This window comes from Pseudopipra pipra, chromosome 5 (genome assembly GCF_036250125.1).
Source record: "Pseudopipra pipra isolate bDixPip1 chromosome 5, bDixPip1.hap1, whole genome shotgun sequence".
NCBI lineage: Eukaryota > Metazoa > Chordata > Aves > Passeriformes > Pipridae > Pseudopipra > Pseudopipra pipra.
The window spans coordinates 23,515,022-23,540,202 of NC_087553.1; the positions used below are offsets into that span (position 1 = coordinate 23,515,022).

Below are 25,181 nucleotides of genomic sequence, written 5' to 3' on the forward strand. Positions count from 1 at the left end.
TCCAGGTGCTGCATGAATACAGAATTGATATGTATGTCTAAAAGACTGGGAGAATGGTGTGTGGGTTGTGTTTTAACCTTGCCCACCAACTAAATACCGTGCAGTCACTCGCTCACTCCTGTAACAGAATAGGGAGGAGAATCAGAAAAAGGTGAAACCCATGGGTTGAGATAAGTAAAGTTTAATAATTGAGATAAAGTAAAATATAATCCTAATAATTGTAATTTAAAGGGAGATAATGAAAAAGACAGAGAGAAATAAAACTAAAGAAAAAAACAAACAAGTGATGCACAACACAATTGCTCACCACCTGCTGACTGATACCCAGCCAGTCCTCTGAGCAGTGACCAGTGGCTCCAAGCCAACTCCCCACAATTTACATACTGGGCATTCTATGGGATGGAATACCCCTTTGGCCAGTTCGGATCAGCTGTCCTGGCCATGGTCCCTCCTGGCTTCTTGTGCAGCTCCTCACTAGCAGAGCATGGAAAAGTCCTTGGTTTAGTGAGCCACTGGTTAGAAGCAACTAAAACAGCAGTGTGCTACCAACATCATTCTCATGCTAAATCCAACACACAGCACTGTACCAGCTACTAAGAAGAAAACTGGCTCTGTCACAGCCAGAATCAGGACAGGTGGGCTTCTGGTTATACCTGCTCTACAGTGAAGATGCATCCAGTAAACATCAAGGAGAGAAATTCTTTGTGTGCAGGTTAACTGAAGACCTGACTTTAAATCACTAAAAGCTTGAAACACTGGCCAAGGCTTACATGACTTAAGATTGCCTTCTTTCCACAGTCATTCATGTTCTGAAGGGAAACAAAAAAACAATTTACTTCTGCAGTAAATCAGGTACAAAAAGAGTGAAGCAATACATTGGCCAACTCCAGGAGTAAAGAAGAGAAACTGTCAGCTGTTCAGCTGTGTCCTGCTGAGTGAGAAGGGAGAGGAGAGAGATTTCTGGCAGTAATGAATATCCTTCATGATCCTGTAGGTCAGAGAGGCATATTTGTTGCATGTAAATAAATAGAGAATTGGTCTCTCCCACTGCTACACTCTGCTTCCTCCTTGCTCTTGGCACAGAACCTACTCTGCCTCCCTGCTTGGGTGTTGATGGATGAAGATGTACGGCTGTTCTTCTACCACTCAACCTTCGATAGCGAGCAGGTGCCTCACAGACTGAGACGGCTTCGCCCACGGACACGCCGAGTGTAAGTGATTGACATGTTTTTTCAGCATTTCTTGATGTAAAAGATGCTGTCCAGTTTTGGGGGGGAGAGAGAGAGATGAGGGTCACCACTGTGTTTCCCGTGTGAATCCATGAATTCCCAATATGAGGATCTTTGTGGTGGAGTGAACACAGAGTATTTCTTCTTTTCAGTAATCTCAGATTTTTAAAGTGGATGTGGTACTTGCATTAAAGGAAAATTCCAAAAGGAGAGTATAGCTTGCTTTTAAAAAATACTGTCCAGTTCTATCTGCCTGTATTTCTTTAATGGTAATTTCTATTATAATGTGCAGAATATACAGGCCAAGATTAATGACATAGGCTTGCACCACTGAAGTCAATGTGAGTTTTGGCAATGAATTCAGTGAGATCTGGTTCATACACTAAATGAAACGGAATATTTAATTTGTTTCTGTCCTTTGTCTAAACAGGGGCCTGTCCTACATAGCAGCATTGACACCCCTTTGGAGAGCTGTTAAGTAGACGCCATACTTCATTACCCTTTAGACAAATTAATTCTCCTTTCAGCATAGCAAAGATGGACCCGCTTCCTTTTCACTTACCTCAAACGCTGCAGAAATTGCATGTGTGTATGATGACAGAGTTTGAACTAAATGCCATAAATGCTAGAAACAGAGATGCCCAGAAGGCAGAGTAGGGGGGCTAAGCAGTGCTGTGGAAGTCCAGGATACTGACTATATTGAAAATTCCATCTGTTCTCAACAGCAGACACCATCAGATTGTTGCTACTCTGAACTGAAACTGAGGGAACTAGGGCAATGTTGTTGCATCCATATTTTTTTACTTCAGTGCTGCACACAGATTCATTTTCATGCAGTTTCTCCAGTGGTCTATGGCTTGCCTGCCTCTTAAATAGTAAAAATACAGACATTGTACTACTGATTGTGTAGCATTTTTTATGACTAGAAAGGCATGTTTATCTCCCTGCTGTCCCCTTTCTTTGCAGTAAAAGCATTTCACATCAAGTACCTATTTTTGACCGCACAGCAGCTCCGCGGGCTGAGGTGAGTACTCTGCACAACCTGTCACAGGATAGGAGATTAAACTCTGCTTTACTTTGGTACCTCATCCATCAAGTTGCCTTTTCCAATTAGAACCTGGGGGAAGAAAGTGAAATCAACAGAGAAAAACAATTGATTTTAACAACAGGGAGTGAAACAAAGGATGGAAAGAAGTGTTTTGTTCCTCATCACTTGAGTAGTAAGAAGGTCCATTGTGAAGTCAGAACGACAGGACATTAAAAAATGAGACATGTACAGCTTGCTGCCAAATGGTGCATATTTGCATAGCGATAACCATAAATTAAATTTATAACAAGCACAAGCTTCAGCTTCATTGACTTCAGTATATGTTTAAAAGCTTTGCAGGTGAGGCATCTCAGTATTTTTTGTAGCACAAGTGTTCTACTGAAAAGTGCCTATACCCTTGTCTTTTGTAGTATATTGTCTCAGTATTAAGCACATGGGACTGCTTTGTAATCAGTACTTGTCTGAGCATCGTCTTGCTTCCTGGAACTTTGCTATGTAAGATTAAAAAAAGCCATCAAATGCTTTGAGGTTTGTTGGTTTTGGTTTTCACACTGACAGTGACAGGTCTTGGAACAGTCATGCCTCTTGGGTTTTATCTATGAATTTATTAATATCGATTATACCTACCAAAATTTTTCAAGAGGTGAAAAAAGCTTTTGAAAGAGCTATTAAATAGACATATGAACTACGAGCATAACATTAATAAGACTGAAAGAACTATCTCAACACAGAACAGAGAACACCTTTTCGTTTTTGTTCCTCTAAGAGTGTTTAAATCATGTTCTCTAAGGACAATGGGGGAGCTGTGCATTTTTGTAACTCAGCAACATTAATTATCCAAGAACAGTTTGTTAGGATGGTAGCATGTACTTCCTTTTTTTTTTTTTTCCCCTGAAGAGGACATCTAAGTTCCATTTTAACTACATGTCATTTTCCCAGGCTTCCCCAAATCTCTCAGTTCAGCATATAGACCTGAAAGCTAGATGTAAGAGCAACAGTTACTTACCCTTAAATTAGGACACAACACTTCTGCAATTTTTTAAGACTTTTTATGATATTTTGCAGCGAATCTAAAAGTTGTAAAGCTGCAACCAGAAAAAATATATCTCTTCAATTCTCAGGATTTCAAGCTGTCAGTTTTCTTCAGCTCTGTTGTCTTATTTGCTCTTAAGTGTTTTCAGCTTATGTATATTTATTTCTCTGGTGCTCAGGGTTCTGTCCCTTTAAGAATCCTAGCATGCAGTTCTCTCAGGGCCATGTTTATCCTAGTGCTTTCACTATTTCTTCAAAGCATTTTCGTGCATGCTGAGTAGGAGAAGAAATTGTGAGAACTGCAAACTGTGGTCAAATATATGTGACCTTATCCCAGAAATAGGTCTGTGATGACAAAATGCACACTATCTTGCTGCTTTATGCTTTCACCTCAAGTACAGAACAGAAAAAAAAGGTTTACTTTTGTAATTCTGTGAATTAGTAATTTCAGTGTTATTACTTTCCATAGGCACTGTTTGATTTTCCTGGAACCAATAAACTGGAACTCAGCTTCAAGAAGGGAGACTTGATCTACCTACTCAGCAGAGTAAATAAAGACTGGTTGGAGGTAAGACTGCAAGAGCAATACTGAATTATTAGCATACCTTGACATATATGAGTAGAAAGGGTTCTCCTAATCCTTGTGACCTGTCTCTTCCTTTCAAGAAGAAACTCTACCATAATCAGGTCTTACTGTCAAGAAAAAATCCTTGATTCCAAATTTGTAATTGCTTTGTTCCTTGATGGTTTTTAGCTTACAAATTTTCTGCCCTCCAGACTTCAGTTTTCACTTGCATTTTTTTCTGCTGGAATGTTCTTAAATTCTTTGGAAGTGATTAGAACACAGAAAGGCCACAGAAAGGAGATGGAAACTCCATTTCAGTGATTAGTTGGTTTCTTGCCTCAGGGTGAGTTGCTGTATGCTTCATGCTTCATACCACAACACACGTCAGCCTGATTAGAGAGAACTTGGGTAATGCAGCAGTCTTCTGAAAGAGGATGAGGAGAACATACTGTGTGTTTGCTGATATGATATCTCTGCTTGCTCAAACACCACAGCCTTCCTTGCTAACCATCTGACTTTCATTTTTTACACACTGTTTCACTCTCCTGCCTGGTATTTGACTATGCAATTGTATAATCTTTTTGTAGGGATGCCATCAGGTCACTTCCATAGCCTTTCTTTTCTGGATTATAGTAGAAAAATTCTTATTGTTGTTTCTGTGGAAATTAATTGAATTCCAGAACTTATGCATGTGGCCAAAATGGCGTGGTTTTCTTGATTCTAATATTTCCCATCATTCCAGGGAACTGCTAATGATACCACTGGGATTTTCCCATGTGCTTTTGTGAAGATCATAAAAGACTTACCACAGCAGGAAGACACAGTCAATAAAGTCCGCTGTTATTACCACAGTGAGACTGTGAGCACTATCAGGTAATAAGAAAATAGTATTCCAGATTATTGCTGAAGAAGCACCAATAATTCTCTTTTCATGATATGTAATGAATAGATTTGTTCTGATTACAGGGATATCTCAGTGGAAGAGGACCTGAGCAGCATTCCATCATTCAAAGATCTCATGGAATTGATGAGGTACAATGCAAGCAGTTAGTTGTATATTTAATACTTAAACATTTGTCAAGCTTATGCCAGTCCTAGATTTTTCACATTCTACTTGGTCATCACCAGGTTTTGGGTGTGAAATACTTTTCAAATGTCTTGAAGAAGTTGTACTTTGACTTGGCCTAGGGCCATCTGTGCAAACACCTATCTTCCTTGGGATTATCAATAAGTATGGAATGACCCACACTTCTGATTCACTTATGCTGTGTAGAAGTTTCCATTTTTGTTCTAAGGTCAAAGCAATGACCCCTTGAAAACATCTTTTGTCTAATACACTTCTTCAGGATGCAAGACTCCACCTTCTAACACCTGCTAAACTAGTGTTAAACTAACTTGATCTAGTGTTGAATATCAACACTTTAGAACATCAAATATTAGTAATAGAACACCTATGCTAATACTCTTACACTCCTCAGAAAAAAAAGCAACTGTAAGTAGGCAAAAGTGGGTAGTAACTACAGTCAGCATTTTTTGTATGGGAATTTTATCAAACATACAGATTAATTGTGCCATTTGTGTGGTGTTACTGTAAAAGGTTCTTGGTTCTGATAGATTTCTTACCTTAAACACAGCGCAGCACGAATGTGGCTGTATAATTTCCAGTACTAGCTGTATCAAGAATGCCAACACATGCAAGGCTTTATGTGGCTTTTAGCAGAGTTAATTAGATTGTCAGTATATTGTTCATCATGTAGCACCTCCCAGGCATTCCTTGATTTCTGGGGATCAATCCATTCCTCTTCTACCAGGCGGGAGTTTGTCCAAGATGACATCGCTTTGAATTATCGGGACCTCGACGGGGATCTGATCCGGTTGCTCTCCGATGAGGATGTTGAACTCATGGTATCTCAGAGCAGGAGAAGGCCCTCTGAGAAGCACTTTTTTCCTTGGAAGTTGCACATCACTCACAAAGATGACTTGGGTGTCTACAACACTAGTCCAGGAATAGATGCTACTCAAATAGTAGGAGCAATGTAAGTGCTATATAGATATATTCCAGTAGGTAGCTATACAGTCCTTTAATAATCCCTCTCTTCAAGCAGTTTCCTTTAATATGGCTTTGAAGTGACCTTGAAAAGAGTAATTTTTAGTAATATGTTACCTTTCAATGTAAAATCTGTACTTAGCTTCTACAGCTTTTTAGCACTCCTCTGCAATAGAGACATCTACATAGAGACCAGAGAAGGTGAGGAATAGAGAAATAAAATCACTGACCATATTCACAAAGCAAGTCAGTGTTAGCCTGCAATAGAGATGTCCGGAGTCCCAAGACCTGCTCTAATCTCTATACTCACTCCCAGAGCTAATTATTTGTCCAGAATGCCTTCATAAACTTTTCTTTTTTTCTAGATTGCCATAGTTTTCTCTTCATTTGCTGATATGAACATTTGTGTGCCAGGGCATAATTATTTCTGTCATGTTGGAGTCTGACCAGGCATTCAGAGTTTCTTCTAGAAGGATCAAGAAAACTTTTTTGTACTTCAGTGAAGAAATTGGAGCCCACCTTAGCTTTCTTCTTTCCACTGCCCAATATATTGAATTTTTTGAATCAAACTTAGTACACCTGTGGTGTTCTCCATAGACCTTTTTGTAATTGTACAGACTACTTATTTCTGCATTCTGGGAAAACATGCATGATGCCTATTCAAACAGGAGTTTATTCTCTGTCTATCTTCTGCTTTCGGACACTTCATTTCAAAGGAGAACTAACAAGAAATTACTGTATCAGATTCTTCAACAAATAAAGTTAAATATGAGTTTATCAATTTTTACTTAAAAGTGGGTTTTTTTGGGGGGGGATTTGGTTGACATTATTTTACTGAACTATTACAAAATGTAACTTCCTGCTTCGAAGACATTACAGTTTAGAAAGAAGATGAAGCAATAAGCAATGATAATGTCAGTGATCTTACATGTTGTGATACATAAGAAAATATATTGTAAGTTTGAAACTTAATGGCATGCATGGTCTGCAAAGCTTCTGGTGTGCAGGATTACTTGTTACCTGTTCCTGGAGTTTAACAGAGCAAATGACATCTGAAGATTTTCACTTACAGCTAGATCCTGTGATGTAAACAGCAATGCAGCATGTATGTCTGAAATCGGAGGAACATTTTCAGAGAGGAAGGGGAGGGAGGGAAAATGTCTGTTGGGAAACAAGAAACCTCTTTTCTAAGGGTGGAGGAAGAAATAAACATACTGGCCTCTGAAAATCAGAGCAGGATAATTCCTCTCTGCCTTTATACTCCATACAAAGTAAATTCTGCCCATCCAGCAAAGTCACATATTCCCCTTCTTGTCTGCAGGTTTTATATAGACACCTCCTGTCACACAGTTTCCTCAGATATTCTCATGTTCTTCATCTTGCTCTGCATGTTTCTCTTATTCACATTATACTTTTTTTTCCCTTGTTTATTGCTACAGTTCTGGTGAGAGCGTAACTGAGCTAACTGTGGTTTTGGTCAGTACTCCAGGAATTTGGAGGAGGTGTAGTATGTATCAGTGCAGGATAGACAGACTCTAGCAGTTATATTCTGTATCTGGGAGCTCAGTCTTCCATAGTTTACCCTCCAGAGCAAAAACGTGAGTGTATGTTTTCCTTATGGCTACCTAACTTTCCTAGAGATCTTATTATTGAAGGCTACTGGCCTAAATTTTAAAGTTGGATTAAAAGAGCATGGCTGCCTTGGTTGTAGGATAACTTCAGATCAACTCTTCTCATCAATTTTCTTTTGTTTCTTCTATGTACTCTTGCACTTATTAATTGTTGTTGAAATAGGTAAAACTTGCTTTTAGAAATATTGCTCAAATTAAAGGGTTACAGAAATAAAGGTAGTTCACTAGTCTCCAGTATAGACGTACAAATGAAAGTCCAGTGTGATCCCTGCCATGAAGATTGTCTAGTCTAGATTAAAGCAAGAAACAGCACTGGAGTGAAAACCAGAAATTCTTTCTTTGTCTTCCTTACTTCTGCTGTAGTCAATCCTTTCTTTTCCTTAAAATACATTAGTCCCATGATCTGGTAATTGCTAACACGCAGATTGACAAACTTCCTTTCCCTCCCTTCCCTTAGTGCCATTTAAGTGCATACTCTGGGGTCTAAAATAGGAACTACAAACTTCCTATTTTACAAGAAATTGCATAGACTTCCCTTGAAGGGGTGGGGTCTGCTTCTCTGAAAGTGGCATTTCTGATGCACGGAAGATGCAGCATTTATTTTGAAGACTTACTTGCCAAGAGAATCCTGTGCTTGGTTGATACCTTCTGTCTCCAGTTCTAGGCAAGTGTGGGTGTGCTGGTTTCTGCATCAGAGGATTCTGGTGCTGTGGGGGCAGGCTGGACAGGGAGATTCACCCATCAGGTTGAATGATCTGCCTCACAGACGTCTCTGGGTCCAGGTAAGGGAATGGCTTCCTTTCTGGGGGAAGCAAAATGGCAGAGTCTGCCCTCATACAAAGGCTTGTGAGTGACTGAGGGATTCCTTAGCTGTAATGACTATTCAATATCATTGGCTCAGCCAGTTGTTTCTCGCATAAGGAATTGATGTTCAAGAGTCTGGAAGTCAATAGAAATTTAAAAGGAGTTTTTCCATGCTCCCCTAAAGTAGAAAAAAGTCTCAGATCTGTAATGTACTTAAGTAGGTGAGTGCATTATGCTTTTGAGAGAGCAACGAGAAATGGCCAAAAGGACTTGAATTCCGGTATGAACAGTGTGGTCCGTTGTCTTGGAACTGCTCAATCTACTCTCACTCTCTACAATCACCAAAGAAAATAGTTTCTTTGGTATTATGTCTACAATTTGCAAATTGTTTGGGGAGCAGCTAGAAAAGTAGCATGTTGATGAAAAATCTGAAAGTGAATGAATATGGAAATTCAACCACTATAGCTCCCAGGAATTATGTGATTGGAGATCATATTTTTGAGGAAGGGTAAAAACCAGAGCACTGTAGTGGCTCATTAGGAGGGCTTTGAGCATAAAGAGGAGAAGGATAAATAAATTTGAAGGCTGAGTTCTCTTCACAGATCAGGAATGTTTCTTGTTGATACTTAGCTGACAGAATTCCTGCAAATGTGCATTCGCTTCATTCTTTCGTTGTATGGCAAGCTCACACAACAAGAAGACATGAATTTTGTCCTACAATAAATGCTTGGTAGAAGTTCTTTCTGAATCCCACTCCAACACAAATATAAAAGAAGTTTCCTCATTCAGTTTTACTTCTCTTTATGTGAAATGAAAACAAGCAGCTCTACAATAAGCAGAAGATTATGATCTGAATTAGGATCAAGCCTGCAGGCAAAGGACAGTATGAACATGAAAGAGATTTTCATCCTGCTGCTGAACCTGTATTTGGTCTTCAGTGTTCAAGCCATTCGAGGTGAGATTCAAATTTATATTCTCTTTTATCTTTCCTTCCTTCATTGCCTTTCTTTTTGTATCTGTTTGCTTCTTTCAGCTAATGATCTTCCTCATTTTTTGCTTGCTTTTCTGCTTCTTTCTATACCGTCTTCTCTACTATAGGAGAACAGACATCGTGATTAAAACCAGTGTGTAGCAGGTGCATGTGCAGACAAATCAGTTGTGTGTTGGTGGTAAGGACAGGCGAAATACTGGATAAATGGATGAGATAAATGAGCTGACTGGATAATGAGTGAATGGAAAGGAGGAGTAGACCCTGATAATGAGTGAAAACAGGAAAATGAAGGGCTGCATAATTCCAATGGAACTGTACAGGAATGTAGTCATGTGGACAGACACAAGACAGGGTGGTGGGGGCTACCAAGAGCAACATCCAGATGACCTGATTTTCTTCCTGTGGAATTGCTGACAGATAAAGAGACCATCTGCCATATCCATTGTTTGTGTTTCTGAGTTTAATATCTTTCCTTTCTCATGCAATGAGAGCTACTCTTTACCCTTAAAAAGCCCCTTAAATAAGCTGATAGTAGCTCTCATCATGAAAAACTACTTGAGGGAGCACGCTCATGTATGCACACTGATATCTTTGTCATCTGAAGCTGCAATATCCCAATAGCACAGCACAGATATTACCTTCAGAGAAAATAAAGCAGGATAAGAAAGCAACTTGCCTCCTAGTGCATGTGCTAGAGGCAAGTCTGTATTTTCCAACTTAACAATTGTGAACTTAAAAAAAAAATTATCTCTCACGAGAAGTCTGGCTGTTTCTGGATCATGAATCTAGTTCCGATAAATTAGTTTGGGCATTATTCTGAGTCATAACAAGACTATTCTCAGAGTATCTCACTTTTAAATATACCTTTCTAACATCATAATGTTTACTAGGAAGTTAGTGGCAAAGAAGTCTATACACCAACACAACAAAGATGAAATGATTTCTATGTGCCTGCTGTCCATGGTGTCTCCTAATCCTTGGAAATAATCAGTGTTGGAAAAGTGATACCTTGGCTGGAATTATATTCCTTGCAGGCACAAAGATCTCAACTGTGGGTAGTTATAGCTTGGTTTGGACACTTGTGTATTGTAGAGATGTGCAGAATGGCCACAACTCTGTACATATTTTCACCGAGTTGTGCCCAATCCCTGGAGGTGTTCGGGGCCAAGTTCAGGGCTCTGAGCAACCTGACCTAGTGGAAGGTGTCCCTGTCCATGGCAGGGGGGTTGGAACTTGATGATCTTTAATGTCCCTTCCAACCCAAACCATCCTACAATTCTATAATTTTCTGGTGGCAAGAGGAGAGTACTCTTATCAGTGCCTTACCTGTTTTGTACTCCTACTATCTCTCACTATTTACGTTTGTAGTCACTGCATCCTTTTTTTTTTTTTTTTTTTTTTTGCCTGAATTCCTTTCTCAGAGAGCATCCCTATGAAAAGCTTGAGCTGCTTGAATGACTACAACTCACAGGTCACCTGTACATGGATGGAGCATTCAGATGCTCATGACCTTGTTGGTATGATTCTTTACCACAGGGATGATGTTATAATGTAAGTACCTATAATGTGCTGAGCTGGATAAAAGACCAAAGGGAAACTGGCCATAACTTGGAATCCTAGAGACCAGCAGGCAGATTTTAAGAAAACATGCCCACCTCTTTCTGTCATCGGGTTAAAACAAAAGTTGTACCTGCTTCTGAGGCCTCATTTAGGAAGGAAATAATGAATAGGCCATGCTAGTGGAGTTATTTTTTTTCACCTTTACAATTATTTTCCATGATTTTGTTGTGAGATAATAGACTAGAAATAAGATGGGGCATATAGGATGCTAATAATGGAGGGCAGAAGATGGTGTCAGAAAAATGTGAGCATAAAGGACAGCTTTTATAAACCCAAAAGGAAGAAGGCATTCCCCGTGTCATTTTGTCAATTTAGAAGCATCACTGAGAGTGTGATTTTGATCACTTCTGAGCAACATGTATAGACTCTGTGTTTGTGAGATAGAGAAGACTGGTAAGTTCATCTGTGCTATCAGTTTTCCTCCCAGAGATACTGGTGTGTTTATGACAGTATCTCTCTGTTACATCTGTTTCCTTTTGAAAAGGGAACCGAATCATCAGACTGGATCAATTGTGAGGGTAAGAAAGGACAGAAGGGAGGAATAGTTAGGGGAGAGAGGAAGGTAAAGATGGATGGCTGAGAAGAAAATGATTTAGAGTATAGGGACACAGGAAGGAAAGTAAAGAGAAAGAACTCTTAATTTTATTGCAAACAAGAGAGAATTAATAGATCTAAAAGCAACTGAAATCAGTGGAAGAACTTTGGCACAGGACCTTGAAGTTAAGGCTTCTGGGAAAAGATGATATAAAGTTACTTGGACTTTTGGAGGATTCTCTGCAACATTGTTACTTGATGGAGTGTGTGGATCATGAAACATGACTGAACTCATCAGATGACTGAGTATTAAAGATGGACAATCACACAGCTGAAATCAAAACAGCCAACAATTAAACACCATCAGCTCATAGATGAAGAATAGTTGATTAAATCCCAAACTATAGGGTAATGGTGAGTAGACAGAAATATCTTTAGGACTTCACAACCCTTGGGCTGACTCTTTTGTTTAAGGTTATGCACATGTATGGTCAGTCCCACCCATATTTCAGCAATTTCCCTGGTTTCCTTGCTAATACTCAACTTTTAAAACTAGCAATAGTGCTGAATAATGCTTGCTGACATAAAGTTGGCTAGAAGACTCCATCTTATCCTGGAAGACAGCATTTGGCCTTAAATATTTGCAAGTTAATATTTCTCATCTGAACTGGAACAATATAATATACTGGGCATGAAGCCACAAGCACAAAAAAATTCCAGAGAGTACAAAAAAAAGCAACACTTCTCTCCAGCAGCTAAGGCTACTGCAAACACACAAATATTTCCCTCTCCTGCCTAGTTTAAAATACTGTTTCTAATTTTCATGATGTTCCTTGGCCTGGAGAAAGGCTATCTGAAAGAATGATTAACATTTTGGATGAACTCTTTAATGAATGTTTGAAGTCCCTTGTCAGAACAGAACTACAAAGGATACAGAAGTACATTTTGGTTGGAAAATCTTTTTTTAAGTGTCTTTTTGGGACTGCAAAATGAATGTCTTCAATAAGCTAAGGATCATCAGAACTTTACTGACTTTCACTTTGAGTAAAAGGTGCATTTACATGACATTAATTTTCATCATACTATTTCTCACCTAAAATATGAGATTACATAGAGCTAGGCTAAAAAGTAACAATAACAGACTGGTACTAAAATGTAGCATTCTGCTGTACAGCTTCGAAATGGGGAGGCATTTGACAAAAATCGTGGTGTTAAAAATATTTGTCGTATCAACTGATGCAAAACAGGACTAATGGATACGGTGAGAAGAGGATATAAGCGCCTTAGTAAATTATAACAACAGAATGGGATGAAATTGGTTTCAGGTGTTTAATTTTGTGGTAACTGTAGGTCTCCAGATCAGATCTTTATAGATGACTTTATACACAGGGAGAACAAGGAGATGTACTGCAAACGCCAGACAGAAGATGACTTACATGAGACTCCTGATGTGTATGTGCGCTGGGTTTGCCGCAACTCCACAGACTATTTTGGAATGGGGGTAGAAGATATTTATGGCTTCAAACCTAACAAGATACTTCAAGCAGAACTAAATGTTGATCTTTTCCAAAATGGTAAGACTTAAATACCAAATTCTCATTTTCCAATGAATTTTAAGGATCTTTGGGACTATATTTGCTGTTCAGCCAAGAACTGAATTCCACTTCCATCGTGAAAACTGCCAAAGAGGTCCACATTGAAAGGGTGGGTCAGGGAGAGGCAAGTTTCTGGGAGCAGCTGGACCTGGTGTCATCTCAGGAGCTAGTCAAGCAGAAGATACTTAGTGTGGCAGGGATAACATACAATGGAAATGGGGAAGCTTACCTAGATGTTCTCTTCCCCTCTTTATGTCCTTCCCTCATTGTCTCTACTCATGTGTTGTACCATCACCTTCCAGTTCAGCCCCTTCCACCTCAGAACCTCTCAGTCAGCTTGATGACATCAGGAGACTTCTTGCTGACCTGGAAAACAGCTGACAAAAGCCAAATGCTGAGCAATGCACTGGAGTATGAAGTCACTTACAAGCGGGAATGGGAGTCCTGGGAGGTAAGAGTGGAGGAGCTGAGCTGTCCTGAGTTGGGCTGCACCATTTTGGGCAATTGAAAGTCTGTGGTAAAAGTTGTGTGAATTAATGGCCTTTCCATTCTCAGGTACTAAGAAGATGCAACAAGTGTTTTTTGGGTCAGGCAGAAGGGGCTCTCTTTCTATTTGCAAGTGACTTACCCAGTGAAATACCATTTGTCCTGAACTGAAAGCAAAACTCTCTTCTCCACAGAAAAAAAAACAAAAAGGGATGCTGTGCTTGGGTTTTGAGTTGGAATTGATTTTGCCCTGAATCCCTCCCAAATTGAATTAAATCATGTTCCAACAGGAGACTGTGGGTTCATGAGGGGAAAATGGCAAAATACATTTGAAGTTGCTCCCCCATGGAGAAAGATATGTTTTGGAGTTTTTTGGTGGAGTTTTTTGTTGTTTGGTTTTTTTTTTGTTCTGTTTTGGTTGGTTGGTTGGTTGTGTTGTTGGGAATTTTTTTTTTTAGGATTTTTTTGTTTTTTATTTTTTGTTGTTTTGTTTTGTTGGGTTTTTTTGTTGTTGTTTGTTTGTTTTTTTAATTTTTAGTTTTTAGGAGTCCATATCCTTTGCTCTATTGTTTCCCTGGATCTTCATATGTTTCTCTTCTGTATCTGTCAGCTTAATCTTTAGTTTTTAAGGGAAGTATCCTGTCCAGATTCCCACATAATTCTGCACTGAGAGTTATGAACATGTGTAGCTGGAGGTGAACACAGTCAGGACTCTGCAAGCTGCAGGAGTTGGCCTACTTGTTGGGAGAGATTGTGCCTGATAGTGCCTGTGCCTCAGCCTTCCTGTGCCATGCTGGCAGCATGCGTGCTGAAGCCCCTCTAGTATGGGAGTAAGGACCACTGCATGGCAGCATGGACATGGACCACTGCATGTGTGGGACTGTTGAGAGATGCCAGCTGGCAGTCACATCCTCTCACTCTTTCCCCCCTCCACCCCTCTTCTCCATTCCCCAACTCCCCAATTTCCTCCCTCCCTTCCATTCCCTTTTATCCCCCGACAACAGGGAGCTGCCTCACTCTTGCTCTCCAACACCACTCACTGCAATCTCAGCCGTGAGGACCTCGTCCCAGGGAGCAGCTACATTGCCCGTGTGCGAGCCAGACCGGGGCAGGCCAGTGGCTTCTCTGGGCAGTACAGTGAGTGGAGCACGGAGGCGTCATGGAAGACCCCTGAAGGTAGTATTGGATGGAGAGGGGCTGTGCAGGGTGGGAAGCTCTGGCTGAGAAGCCAGACCTTTCCTGTCACTTGTTTCTCTGAAGGTGGCCTTCAGCCCAGGAACCTTCGCTGCCTCTTCAATGGTGGAGATCGTCTGACCTGCAGCTGGGAAGTGAAGAAAGCGATCACCACCTCTGTCCTCTTTGGCTTGTTCTTCAGGGCCACTCCATCATCAGAGTACGTGCTCTGCCCATGGCAGTCTGTCTGTGCCTCTCCCATGGGGTTTCTGCTCTGCCCCATTCCCCTGATCTCAGTTCAGCCTCTTTTTTTTCCCCTCAGAGAAGAGGAATGCTCTCCTGTGCATGAGAAGACTTTGCCTCACGTCCCATATGTGGTGCAGAGCTGTGAGATCCTTGTTAGCAATTCCAGCAGCCAGAGCCAGTACAATGTGTCTGTCCGGGCCAAGACGGAGGAGAAACTGATTGAAAGCTACAAGAACAGTTAGTTACTGTGTTGTTTCTTCCTTCTTCTCTTTCTTTCTTTCTTGGAGAGATGCCTGTCTGAGCAAGTGGGGCTGAAGACAGTGGCAAGGAAGAAAAGGGAGTAGGGAGAAGAATCAATTACTGACGAAGAAAGGAACTGTGTCAGGTCAGAGCTCTGGGATGTAAGTGTGGAGTTCCTCAGTGGCACTCTGAGGAAGGTGATGGTGACAGAAACTGCTGTGCAGAAATTCAGGTTGTAACCCAGAGCTTATCAATGAGTGATTTTCACCCTGCTGACTTCTCTGTGATGACCTTCAAGAGTGTCCCAGGTGACAGGGAGCTGTGGTGAGAGGTGTTTGTGGGGAGTGTGTCACTATGTGATTTCTCAAGAAGCCAGTGGAGCTCTTGTGGGTTTGTGCCTTGGCCCCTGGAATACTCTATGAGGTAGGAATCCTCTCCCAGTGAGGTGCACCAGATGGATCATTTCTGCCTATATGTATCTGGAGGTATTTGAGCTATTTTTTGCAGACTTAAGATGGGAGAGCTCCTTGCAGAGGGTGAAAATATCAGGAGGTAGTTCCAAGAGAGATGAAAATCTCTGGAAATGTGGTGGACCAGTAATGATGTTTTACCTATTGCTTCACTACCTCCCTGTACCCAGGGAGTGCTGTCAACATTCATGGGTATGGATTTTCTGTTATTTAGTGGTCTACTGGTTTATTCTATTTGAGTAGAATATGAAGATGTAGAGAATTAAGAAATGTTAAAAAGCTGAGACTTCTTACATTGCACAAAATAACCATGTTTTCAGTCTCTGGAAGTGGTTTGCAGTGGGGAAAAAATGAATCACTTTTTCCAGTGCCCCAGTAGGTTGCCCTGAGACATTCCATGTGTTCCAGTTCAGGTGCTGCCGCCTGCAAATGTGTCAGTAAAAGCAACGGAGAACCAAGAGTATGAACTGAGATGGGTAAAACACACTATGGGATACAACTTCATAACACAGAGATATCAAGTTGAATACTGGGAAAACAACCAATATGAAAAGGTAACTTTCACAAAGTGCAGGAGTCCTGGATATTTCTTTGCTGGACAAATGGAAAGAAACTTCTTCTTACCTTGTAATTTGTGCTTATTTCCTCTTTCCAGACTCTCCAGAAGTTAAGTATCAGCAATGACGAACCTCCTTTCATCTTCACTCTGCAGATGCTGGCAGCATCTACAGAATATAGGGGGAAAATGCGCGCAAGGGTGAATACACCCGTGGATTATGAGGGGCCTTGGAGTGAATGGAGCAAGGAGTTCACCTGGAAGACTGAGAACGGTACTTTTCATGCAGGCTGCTTTTGTAAGGTTTGCATGGACTGTTAATGGCTGAAATGCCTCTTGAGAAAAATATATGCTCTCAGCTGAGGTTGGAGTGAGGTGCAGCCATAAGTTATCTGGAGTCACTTAAGGCAGCTTCTCTGCCTGCATCCTTGCAGTACATCAATGCCAGTGAATTAGGTGAATGACCTTTTAAGCTTCTTCCATACTTGCCTTCATAAGGTGAGTACAACTAACCATAAAGTTTTCGACATGGAAAATGAAACAGAGATCCTGCCCAAAAGATCATTCTTGTTTCCTGGTTCTAGTAGTCCATTCTGCTGTCAGTGACTGAAGAGCCTGAGACTAAAAGAAGACAGAATATAAGCCATCAGTTTTTTATATTTGCACAGTGACTATAGTGTTGTGTAAAACACACCTTAGGGTATGCTGGAGATAAAACCTTTACATGTTTTTGCTGTTTCTTGACTGAGAGGCAGAATATCTGCCCTCATACAGTCTTGTGCCCAAAGTAATATGATCTGACATGATTTGTTCTGAGGAAACTTGTAGCAGTGATACTGTTAGGCAAATTTTGATGAGTATACTCGGGAAGAAATTGGTGTGCTGTTGTTGCTGATAGCAGAGAAAGCTCTTAGAAAATCTCTGAGACCCCATTTCTTCAGAACTGTAGAGTCAGGCAGACCTAAGATGCCTGGAGACATGTCTGTTGTTCAGGATGGACTGAGGTTTCTAGCCATCTTCTTAATAGCATGAATTGTTTACTCTGTATCAGTAAAGGTAACAATGAACTCCTTTGGTCGGTAAACTGTACAGGCCATGTTTGATCTGTCCTGCTTTGGAGGGTATTCCAACGGTTTGAAAGCCTTATGATCCTGTCTCTTGACATAACCCCTGCGTTTTCCTGATCTTCCTGTGTGAAGAGTGACCAGAGTGAAAAACCTGTTATGGGAAATGGCCACTCAACAGGTGGATACCTATTTCTCTTTTCTCTGTTTCAGTTCTGCCGCCAGTGGTTCTCCCAGTGATGCTCCCAGCTCTCATCATCACTTTGCTAATAGTTGCTTGTTGCAGCTATAAATATTTCCTCAGGTAGGCTTGCGTTGCAACTAGGACATTCAGCAGCCTGTTGGCCATGTGGGTGGCATAAAGGCTAAGGCACTTCTTGTCCCCCATGAGATAGAGGTCTATGTGGAGATGAACCTTGGTGGGCAGCCTTGTCCATGTCTGTGCAAGGGTGAGAGATGAGTTGGTGCTGTGCCATCGCCTTGGTGGTGCCTCGCTATGCAGAGCAGCACAGTGTATGGGGTGCAGTCTTTTCTGGTTGCAGTCACATTGAGAAGCAAATCTTGAAAACTCTGTGTTGTTGCTGCAGGAAGAAGAAAATCTGGGAGGAAAATATTCCAAACCCCAGAAAGAGTCTCCTGATCCAGAGCTACGTGGGGGTAAGAGGGAACTGTACCTTGAAGGGTTCATTATTTCTCTCTCTTTTTCAGGACTTCCAGAAATCCTAAGAGCCTTCCTTGTTTCCTAGTCCACAATGAATAGTTATCTTCATTAGCTGATTAATTATTTTTAGGAGAAGTGCTGGTCCTACTCAGTGTAATAGTGTTCTTATATTTATACCAGCAGACTTCTTTGTGCTGTGCTTGTCAGCACCACTGTGATGTAAAATCAAGCTAGAAAATTTTCAGTACTTTAAAATTTTAACTGACTGAAATAATCCAATGTCATTAGCAAACTTAATTAGCTAATGCTGATCACTGAATATCCAGAAGAAGAGATCAGCGCCTCCCTCTTGACTTTCCTTCCTCATAAAGCTATAGAGAGAGGTGAGGTTGCCTGACATGCTCCTTTTCTCCAAAATAGCCTTTTTACCAGCTTTGTTGTCCTCCTCCGGATGCATTTGAGTACCTTAAAATCCTTCTTAAATTGTGGGACCCAGAACTTCACAGAGTACTCAAGGCGAGGCCACACTATTGCTAAATACAGCAGGATAATTGCCTCTTTGACTGGCTGATGATGCCATCTTTGAAGACCCCCAGGACAGAGTTTTCCCTCCTGGCTGTCAGGGTGCACACTGATTTGAGCCAGCACCCCCAGCCCTTTCTGCAGGGCTGCTCTCCAGCTACTCCTTTCCTAATCTGTACTTGTACCCAGCATTATGCTGTTCCAGGTGGAGAATCTGGCATTTGGACTTGTTAAATTTCATTCCATTGATGATTGTCCAATGCTCTAATCTATCTAGATCCCTCTGCAAGGCCTCTTGTCCCTTGAGAGAGTCAACAGCATCTCCCAGTTTGGGATTGTCAGCAGATTTGCTAATGGTGCCTTCAAATCCTGCATCCAGATCATTGATAAATATATTGAACTGGCCCTAGAACTGCATTCTGAGGTACACTGCTGGTGACTGATCACCAGCCATATGTAGCCCCATTCAGTAAAACCTTTGAGGCCCTGCCCTTCAGCCGGTTTTTCACACAGCACACTGTACCTTTGTCCATGAGGAAAATACAGTTCCTGTTTCTGATTCTACAGCCAGTGAAACGCTGCTCTTTGGTCATGTCTGCTTTTTCGTTTTCAGAAAGCACAGTTGGGAAACTGGCCAACAAGCAACCAGCTGGACTTCAACAAATACAGCCTTTCAGAGAAGACGGAGCAGGCTAGTTTCCTTCAAGTTCTGGACAGGTGAGTGAACAGCACAGTGACACTGTGGATGATAGCCTCTAAGAACTCCCTGCATCATGGCAGGATACAATCAAATGCTCTGTCACTAAAAAGCCTGTACAGGTTGCTTTTGAGAAGGGGATACGATTGTTTATTACCTGGGTTAGACTGCATCTCCAAGAAAACTGTTTTCTAAGCCTGTGTTTAGCGATGTGTGTTTTCAAATAAGCTTGTTTTATGTTTAATGTTTACCACAATAATCTCTCTCATGAGCAACTTTTAACTTTCCCCCTTTCAGGCAGGCGAAGACTTTGGCAGAGTGCCCTGAAGGGAAGACTGAAAAGACGGATGTTTCCCTTGTTGCACCGGACCTACAGAACTCATACCATGCTTTAAATGAGGCAGAGCATGCCCCAGTTTTCTGCTCTAGTCAGATTGCTGGTCATTCCTTTCCTGTTTCAAGGAAAAACAGTGATGACAAAAGTATTGCTTCCCACACAGCAATCCCTTGCTTTGCTTTCAATGGTCCATACTTGTACAATCCAGTGATGTCCTCCCACCCTGATATACATCAGTCCTTGGAACTGGACCAGGTGGGACTCTGTAAGAAATCAGTTTCCCTTCAGTATGTGACTCTCCCAAGGGAAGACTGTCCTCAGGCTCCACAGAGGCAAGAAGAGCCAGGAGCAGGTCCTCCAAAGCCCTACCTACTTACAGATCAGAAGGAAATGATGCAGCACCTCAGTGATAAGGAAGAAGTCTCACCGGCCCCACCAGCCTGTGGGAAAGGCACCAAGATGGAAACAGAAGAAGAGAGCTCTCCAAAAGCTCTCAGCTGTACCACATCTCCTCAGCAGTGTCCCTTGGAGTACATCACCACAGAGAGCCTGTTACTGCCATCAGCCAGTGCCTCCACCCATCCTCCACTTGTCACTGCTGGGGAATCACCTGGTGGCTCACAGGAGCCCCAGCCCCACAGTGACCACTCTTGCCATGAGTTTTCTCCTGGGAAAACTGGTGTCATGGTCCAAGTTTCAGGTCAGGCACCAACCTCTTCTCCTGAACTGCACCTGGAGAGGTTTGGAGACTATCTTACTGTGCCTTTAGGCCTCAACGGACATTCAAAAGCCACAAAGATTCCTTTGCCTGTCTTACAGAAGGAAAATGGTCTTCCTAGAAAGCAGCCTTTGTCAGAGGGTAACTTAGTGGTGTTGAATCCTGACAGCACTGAGCCAGTTTTCCTTTGCCAGGTTGGTGACTATTGCTTCCACAGCCTAAAACCCAGTGTGAAGATGGATAATGGTCAGGAAGACTACCAAGTCAAGAAACTTTCTGAGGGCAAGACAACACTTGGGAAGCCTGTATCTGATGATGACTCCATCACTGGCAAGGAAAAGGATGTATCAAAAATGCAGGCTATTCAGCTTTTCAAAATCCTGAAATCAGATGACTACTTTTCCTGGCAGCAATCTTTGAGGATTAAAGAAATCTGTTAAATGGGCAAATACTAATCAATACTGAAGAGACTGATAACTGAAAGAGGCTGCAACTGTCTGATGAAAATGAACCTTCAAACCAAGGAACAAATAAACACCAGTTTCATTTTCAAGCTTCCAGTCCAATATGTGGAAAAACCTGAAGTAGCTCAGTATCATTCTCAGTGCTCTTCACACATTTGGCATGAAATACATGTATTTGCCTTTGGTGTTTTTTAAACTTTTTGACTTATCCACAATGAGCAGTTTATCCTCCTTGTGATCCTGTGACAGATCACAATCATCTTGCAATTATACCAAATTGCCTGGCAAAACTGATGGCAGGAAATGCAGACTTAACAGAAGAAGACGAGCTTGGACACCTTGGAAAGAAAACTTAGATTCTTAAGAACAATTTTGTTGAACTTCTGTGTGTTTATAAAATAGATCTAAAAGTCACCAAGGAACTTTCATATCTCTGCCTTTCCACTATGCCATGAAATAGGTATTGTCTAAGGCAAAAAACTCCCCAAAACCAAAAAACAGGATAGTTATAGAAGGGTAACTATAAAATGTGAAAAAAACAATGTTGAAGTCCAGGAAAGCTTTCTTAATGTTAATGCGCAGTACATCACAGCAAATGCTAAGGGTAAGAAGGTAACGCTAGTGGGATACATAAAGTAGGCTGCAGAGAACCATTTGGAAGAAGAAACATGGCTGAAAGAAAATCCAAGGACTCTTAAGGTTCAGTGAGAGAGAGGGAGTGGGGCAGGTAACAGAAAACGGCACACAAGAAATGTTGGGAAGCTGCACAAGTTTAAATCTGCTGCAGCTTTTCTATTTATAAGTGTTAAAATACCATATTATTTTAAGTTCATTGACTGTTTATACATAATATTCTTAATCTTAACTGTGTAATCGATTCTTTGGGGTTTTTTTTCCTGAGTAATAAGATGTGTTGAGAAAGAGGAGACATTTTTTCCCAGTTTTACTGTAGAGAAAGTGGTGTAAGGAAAGAGCCTTTGTTCAGAGCTGTGACTTTGTGACCAGCGAGAAGGCTTTGATTTCAGACCTGAAGGTGGACTTGCATTTCAAAAAAAAATTTCTTTTTTTCAAATATAAATTCTGTACTAATAAAAATATTATTTCCTCATATAAATATTTCCTTTCATATGTTAAAATATTGTGGTTACAATAAAATTACTATTAGCTTGTTTGATCAGGCCTCAAAAAATTCTGTATGTTAGCTATGCCACCTGTGAGGCAGGACACTTTCTCCTGACTTTGGTATATTATTTGACAGAGATAATGAGTTCTGTGTTTCTGCCAGGTGATTCCTCCTGCTGAGTTAATGGGACAGCGCTGATTCAGAAATTGCAGTGAAATGAATTGTTTTTTGAGGATTTTATTCTCAGAAATACGATTTTAAATCTGAAAGGTGTGCAAATTGAGTTTGGTGCTCTTGACAGCAAAAGATACGCAGTTATAGCCTCTGATAGAGAATATTGATGACCACTTCCAGAGATTTTCAATGTAGACCTTTTGTAATCAATGTATTTTTTTGGCCTTTCTAAAGTGGGACAATTAATTTCTTCCAGGCTGTATGATTGTGCTCTAATCGTGTCCTAAAAGGAGATGTTTAAATTCATATGCAAATTTTGTATCTGGATTCACATCTTAGATATGCTTCACTTTCCTGGGCCTTGAATTGCTGGGGTTTGATAATCAAGAAGATTAGTGAGTGGGAGAACTTTTATTCAACTCAGTGGCTTTTGAATGGAGCCCATTTGCATTGTCATCAGCACTCTAAGAGCTCTCTGTTCCTTTTGTCTCTCTGCACTTCACTGGGCATTTGCCGAGGCTGATTTTGGAGACAGGATTTACAGACACAAGCACATAATATCCACAGAGCGGATATTATCATCTGAAGATCACTTCAGGAGCCTGGAACTTGCAGAGTAACATGCCATTGTCAAACTAGGGGAACTGAGCAGTGGTTTTCTTTGCAACTATAACAATTGTTTTAGGGCAGAATGAATTTCTGCTCTAGGGACTCCTTGTTCAATATCCATTTAAGTATTATTAAATAAAATCTGTAATGAATGTTGGAAGCAGAGCTCATAATCTACAGCTCTGCTGTGCCAGAGGAATACACTTTTTACTGGGTTACTGAATCAAAACTTCCATAAACTTCTTCTGGTGCTGATCCTATGAATCTTCCATGCTCTTCTGCATGAGATCCAGGTGCAGTGCTGGTGGTAAAAAGCATTTTACAATACTGTAACCTGGTGTGGTGATTCAAGACTTAGAAGCTGTCATGAGTCCCAGGTCTTCAACTTCCTGATCATTAGCTTAAGCCCCAAAGTTACTGTGCAAAAGCAGGTTGCTGCTACCTTTCCCAGTGCTAGGCACTGATATGCAGGAGAGGAATCATCATTGTGATGATTCAGGAGCCAATTATGACATGCCCCTCTCTGTACAGGTTCTCACTAAGTAGTTCCAGCCCCACAGCCTGTATATCTGTGTGATGAGCCACTGATGTTTCTGATATAGTCAAAAAAAGAGAGGTAAGCATCTCAATACTGTAAATCACATTTTACAGCTCCCTATTTACACTGCAGTGTATATACAGTTATGAGATTATTGCAACCCTTTCCTCACTGCCCACTCAAGCATAAAAGATTCTGCCCGTGTTTCAACAGTAGACATTTTTCTTTTCATTGCTCTGAAGTAATCACTTTATTATTCCATATCATAATCTTCATCAACCAGAAACATATTACCTGAATTTGCATGAGATTATGGGAGGAAGTATATTGTGTTCTCAGTGGTTCTAAATAAGGTAAATGCTGAACTGCTCTGTTGTTTTGTTTCTGCTATCTCAGGGTTTGTCTTTTATGTAAGGAAGGAAAATGGAGCTGAATGGTTTGCTAGAAAAAGAAACCTGCAGTGGAAAGCCCTCCAAGACCTCAGGGAATGACAGCTGGAGAATTTCTGAGAATCATAAAATCATAGAATCCTGTACCTCTACAGGGTAATGGAAAACAAACCTAATTGATCCTGCAGTCCTTTTGGTTTCTTGTTCACAAGCACGTTGTACACACAACCTTACTCCCATAGAACTCCACTGAATGATCTCTGCCTCTTCTCCTCACTCTCTGCTTGCTCCCTTCTGCTCTCACTCTGGAGATGAAATTTCCATGAAAAGAAACACAGCGTGTCACATTCTCTACATGGGGAATAAGTAGCACTTGTGCCTCTTTTGGCCCTTTATACAAGCCTTTTCAAGGGCCTACCAGGATTCCACATGCTACAATCTGGATCCAAACAACTCCTCATATTACACAATAGATGTTTCACCATGATGTTCAGTGGGCGAGCCCAAACTCCTCTGCAAACTCACTCAACATGAGCCAGCTTTAATTCAAAACCTCTGCAGATTTGTTTTGTACTTTCCAGCTCTTTGATAGAGAAGCATACGGTCCTCCTTCTTGAAGGATAATTTGTTTGTCTAGAGAAGGAGTTCTAAAGCCATCTGAAACAACTGGGTAGGTTTTCCTATTCTCCTTTTCAAAATTTTCCAGCTCCTGGTTCACAGCATGCACATACACTGCAAAGTTTTGAGATGAGTACTTTTTCATCTTCTAAGCTGTTTGTCCTGCAGCATTCAGATGTATATAAGATGTTGACACACATTTTCAAGTTTATTTCATTCACTGCAGGTTCACGAGAGATTCATGGTGTTGTTTCAGCATCTAAAGACACCCTTTTTCTCCCTTCTACTTGCAGCAGAGACTGTAGTATAGGAAGATAAGACTAACACAGTAGATCTAAACAATCATTCCATCTAGCCCAGTATTTTGTCTCTGCCAATATTTGCAGTGGATGCTTAAAGCCTGGGTGTAGTAAACATGAAACAGTATCCAGCAAATAATTAAATCCTCAATTGATATATTTACCTGGTATCTGGCCCAGAGCATTCCAGAATTGGAGGTTACATCTAAGGTGTTGTAGACAATATGTGCTTCATGTCTCTTGCCTTTAGAGGTTCAACTAACTCCTTTCTATAACCACTTAATTGTTGGCTTCATAATGTCTAATTGGAAAGTATTACTATATTTGTTTATAAATAAAACCATACAAACAAAAAAATAATGCCCACATTTTCCTGAACTCATTTTGTGCCAATTGCATGGTAAGTCACTCCTTAGCTTTTGTTCTAGAAGAATTTATAAACCATCATTCCTTATTCACCATCTCGTTTGAGATGCTACAAACTTCTGTCAAATAATTTCTCAGTTGTTTTTTTTCCAAGCTGAAGAATTCCACAGTAATTAGTCTCTCTTCCTATAGATCATGTAACTCTTCTAACAACTTTGTACTTTTTCTGTTTCTGCACAGTATTCTACAGTATTCATTCAGATATGAGATAACCAGAACTGAATTCAAGAAAACATGTTATTTAGACAGTCTATGATAACTGGACTCTCCCATTA

At 40.8% G+C, this 25,181-nt stretch overlaps 2 protein-coding genes and 1 long non-coding RNA gene across 18 annotated transcripts in view; 2 read left to right on the plus strand and 1 right to left on the minus strand.

Annotated features, from left to right (window-relative positions):
- Window positions 1–6,702, plus strand: part of NCF4 (neutrophil cytosolic factor 4) — an 80,563-nt gene extending 73,861 nt beyond the window's left edge. For all 13 annotated transcript variants that reach the window (XM_064654992.1, XM_064654981.1, XM_064654985.1 and 10 more), the window contains 7 exons: window positions 1,084–1,211; window positions 2,196–2,253; window positions 3,779–3,877; window positions 4,617–4,747; window positions 4,841–4,906; window positions 5,686–5,910; window positions 6,287–6,702. In XM_064654992.1, the coding sequence (XP_064511062.1) occupies window positions 1,084–1,211; window positions 2,196–2,253; window positions 3,779–3,877; window positions 4,617–4,747; window positions 4,841–4,906; window positions 5,686–5,910; window positions 6,287–6,296 (717 nt within the window). In that variant the 3' untranslated portion in view covers window positions 6,297–6,702. The remainder of the gene's footprint in view (window positions 1–1,083; window positions 1,212–2,195; window positions 2,254–3,778; window positions 3,878–4,616; window positions 4,748–4,840; window positions 4,907–5,685; window positions 5,911–6,286) is intronic.
- On the minus strand, window positions 166–13,413 carry LOC135414336 (uncharacterized). Its single transcript, XR_010430675.1, has 2 exons — window positions 13,326–13,413; window positions 166–2,346 (listed from the first exon to the last, which is right to left on the minus strand). It is a non-coding gene; the product is annotated as an uncharacterized LOC135414336 (long non-coding RNA).
- CSF2RB (colony stimulating factor 2 receptor subunit beta) lies at window positions 7,105–23,734 on the plus strand. 4 transcript variants are annotated; one of them, XM_064654971.1, is made up of 14 exons: window positions 7,105–8,334; window positions 9,181–9,311; window positions 10,769–10,898; window positions 12,891–13,075; window positions 13,399–13,547; window positions 14,587–14,758; window positions 14,843–15,238; window positions 16,120–16,265; window positions 16,367–16,541; window positions 17,545–17,635; window positions 17,919–17,988; window positions 19,128–19,231; window positions 19,509–23,252; window positions 23,571–23,734. In XM_064654971.1, exons 2-13 carry the CDS (start codon window positions 9,242–9,244, stop codon window positions 20,704–20,706), a joined length of 2,886 nt encoding a protein of 961 aa, XP_064511041.1. In that variant the 5' UTR covers window positions 7,105–8,334; window positions 9,181–9,241; the 3' UTR covers window positions 20,707–23,252; window positions 23,571–23,734. The 4 variants fall into 4 exon arrangements, with proteins under 4 accessions (XP_064511041.1, XP_064511042.1, XP_064511040.1 ...); XM_064654974.1 differs by having other exon boundaries at window positions 7,107–9,311; window positions 14,843–14,975; window positions 15,078–15,238; XM_064654972.1 differs by having other exon boundaries at window positions 7,105–9,311; window positions 14,587–14,975; window positions 15,078–15,238.
- The last annotated feature ends 1,447 nt before the right edge of the window (window positions 23,735–25,181 follow it).

Excerpts from the sequence above, each read along its gene's own strand:
- CSF2RB (XM_064654970.1), top strand. The coding sequence starts at position 9,242 with ATGAACATGAAAGAGATTTTCATCCTGCTGCTGAACCTGTATTTGGTC. Across the intron at positions 9,312-10,768 it reads CAGTGTTCAAGCCATTCGAG|AGAGCATCCCTATGAAAAGC; the intron begins GTGAGATTCAAA and ends TTCCTTTCTCAG. Across the intron at positions 19,232-19,508 it reads TTCCTTCAAGTTCTGGACAG|GCAGGCGAAGACTTTGGCAG; the intron begins GTGAGTGAACAG and ends TCCCCCTTTCAG.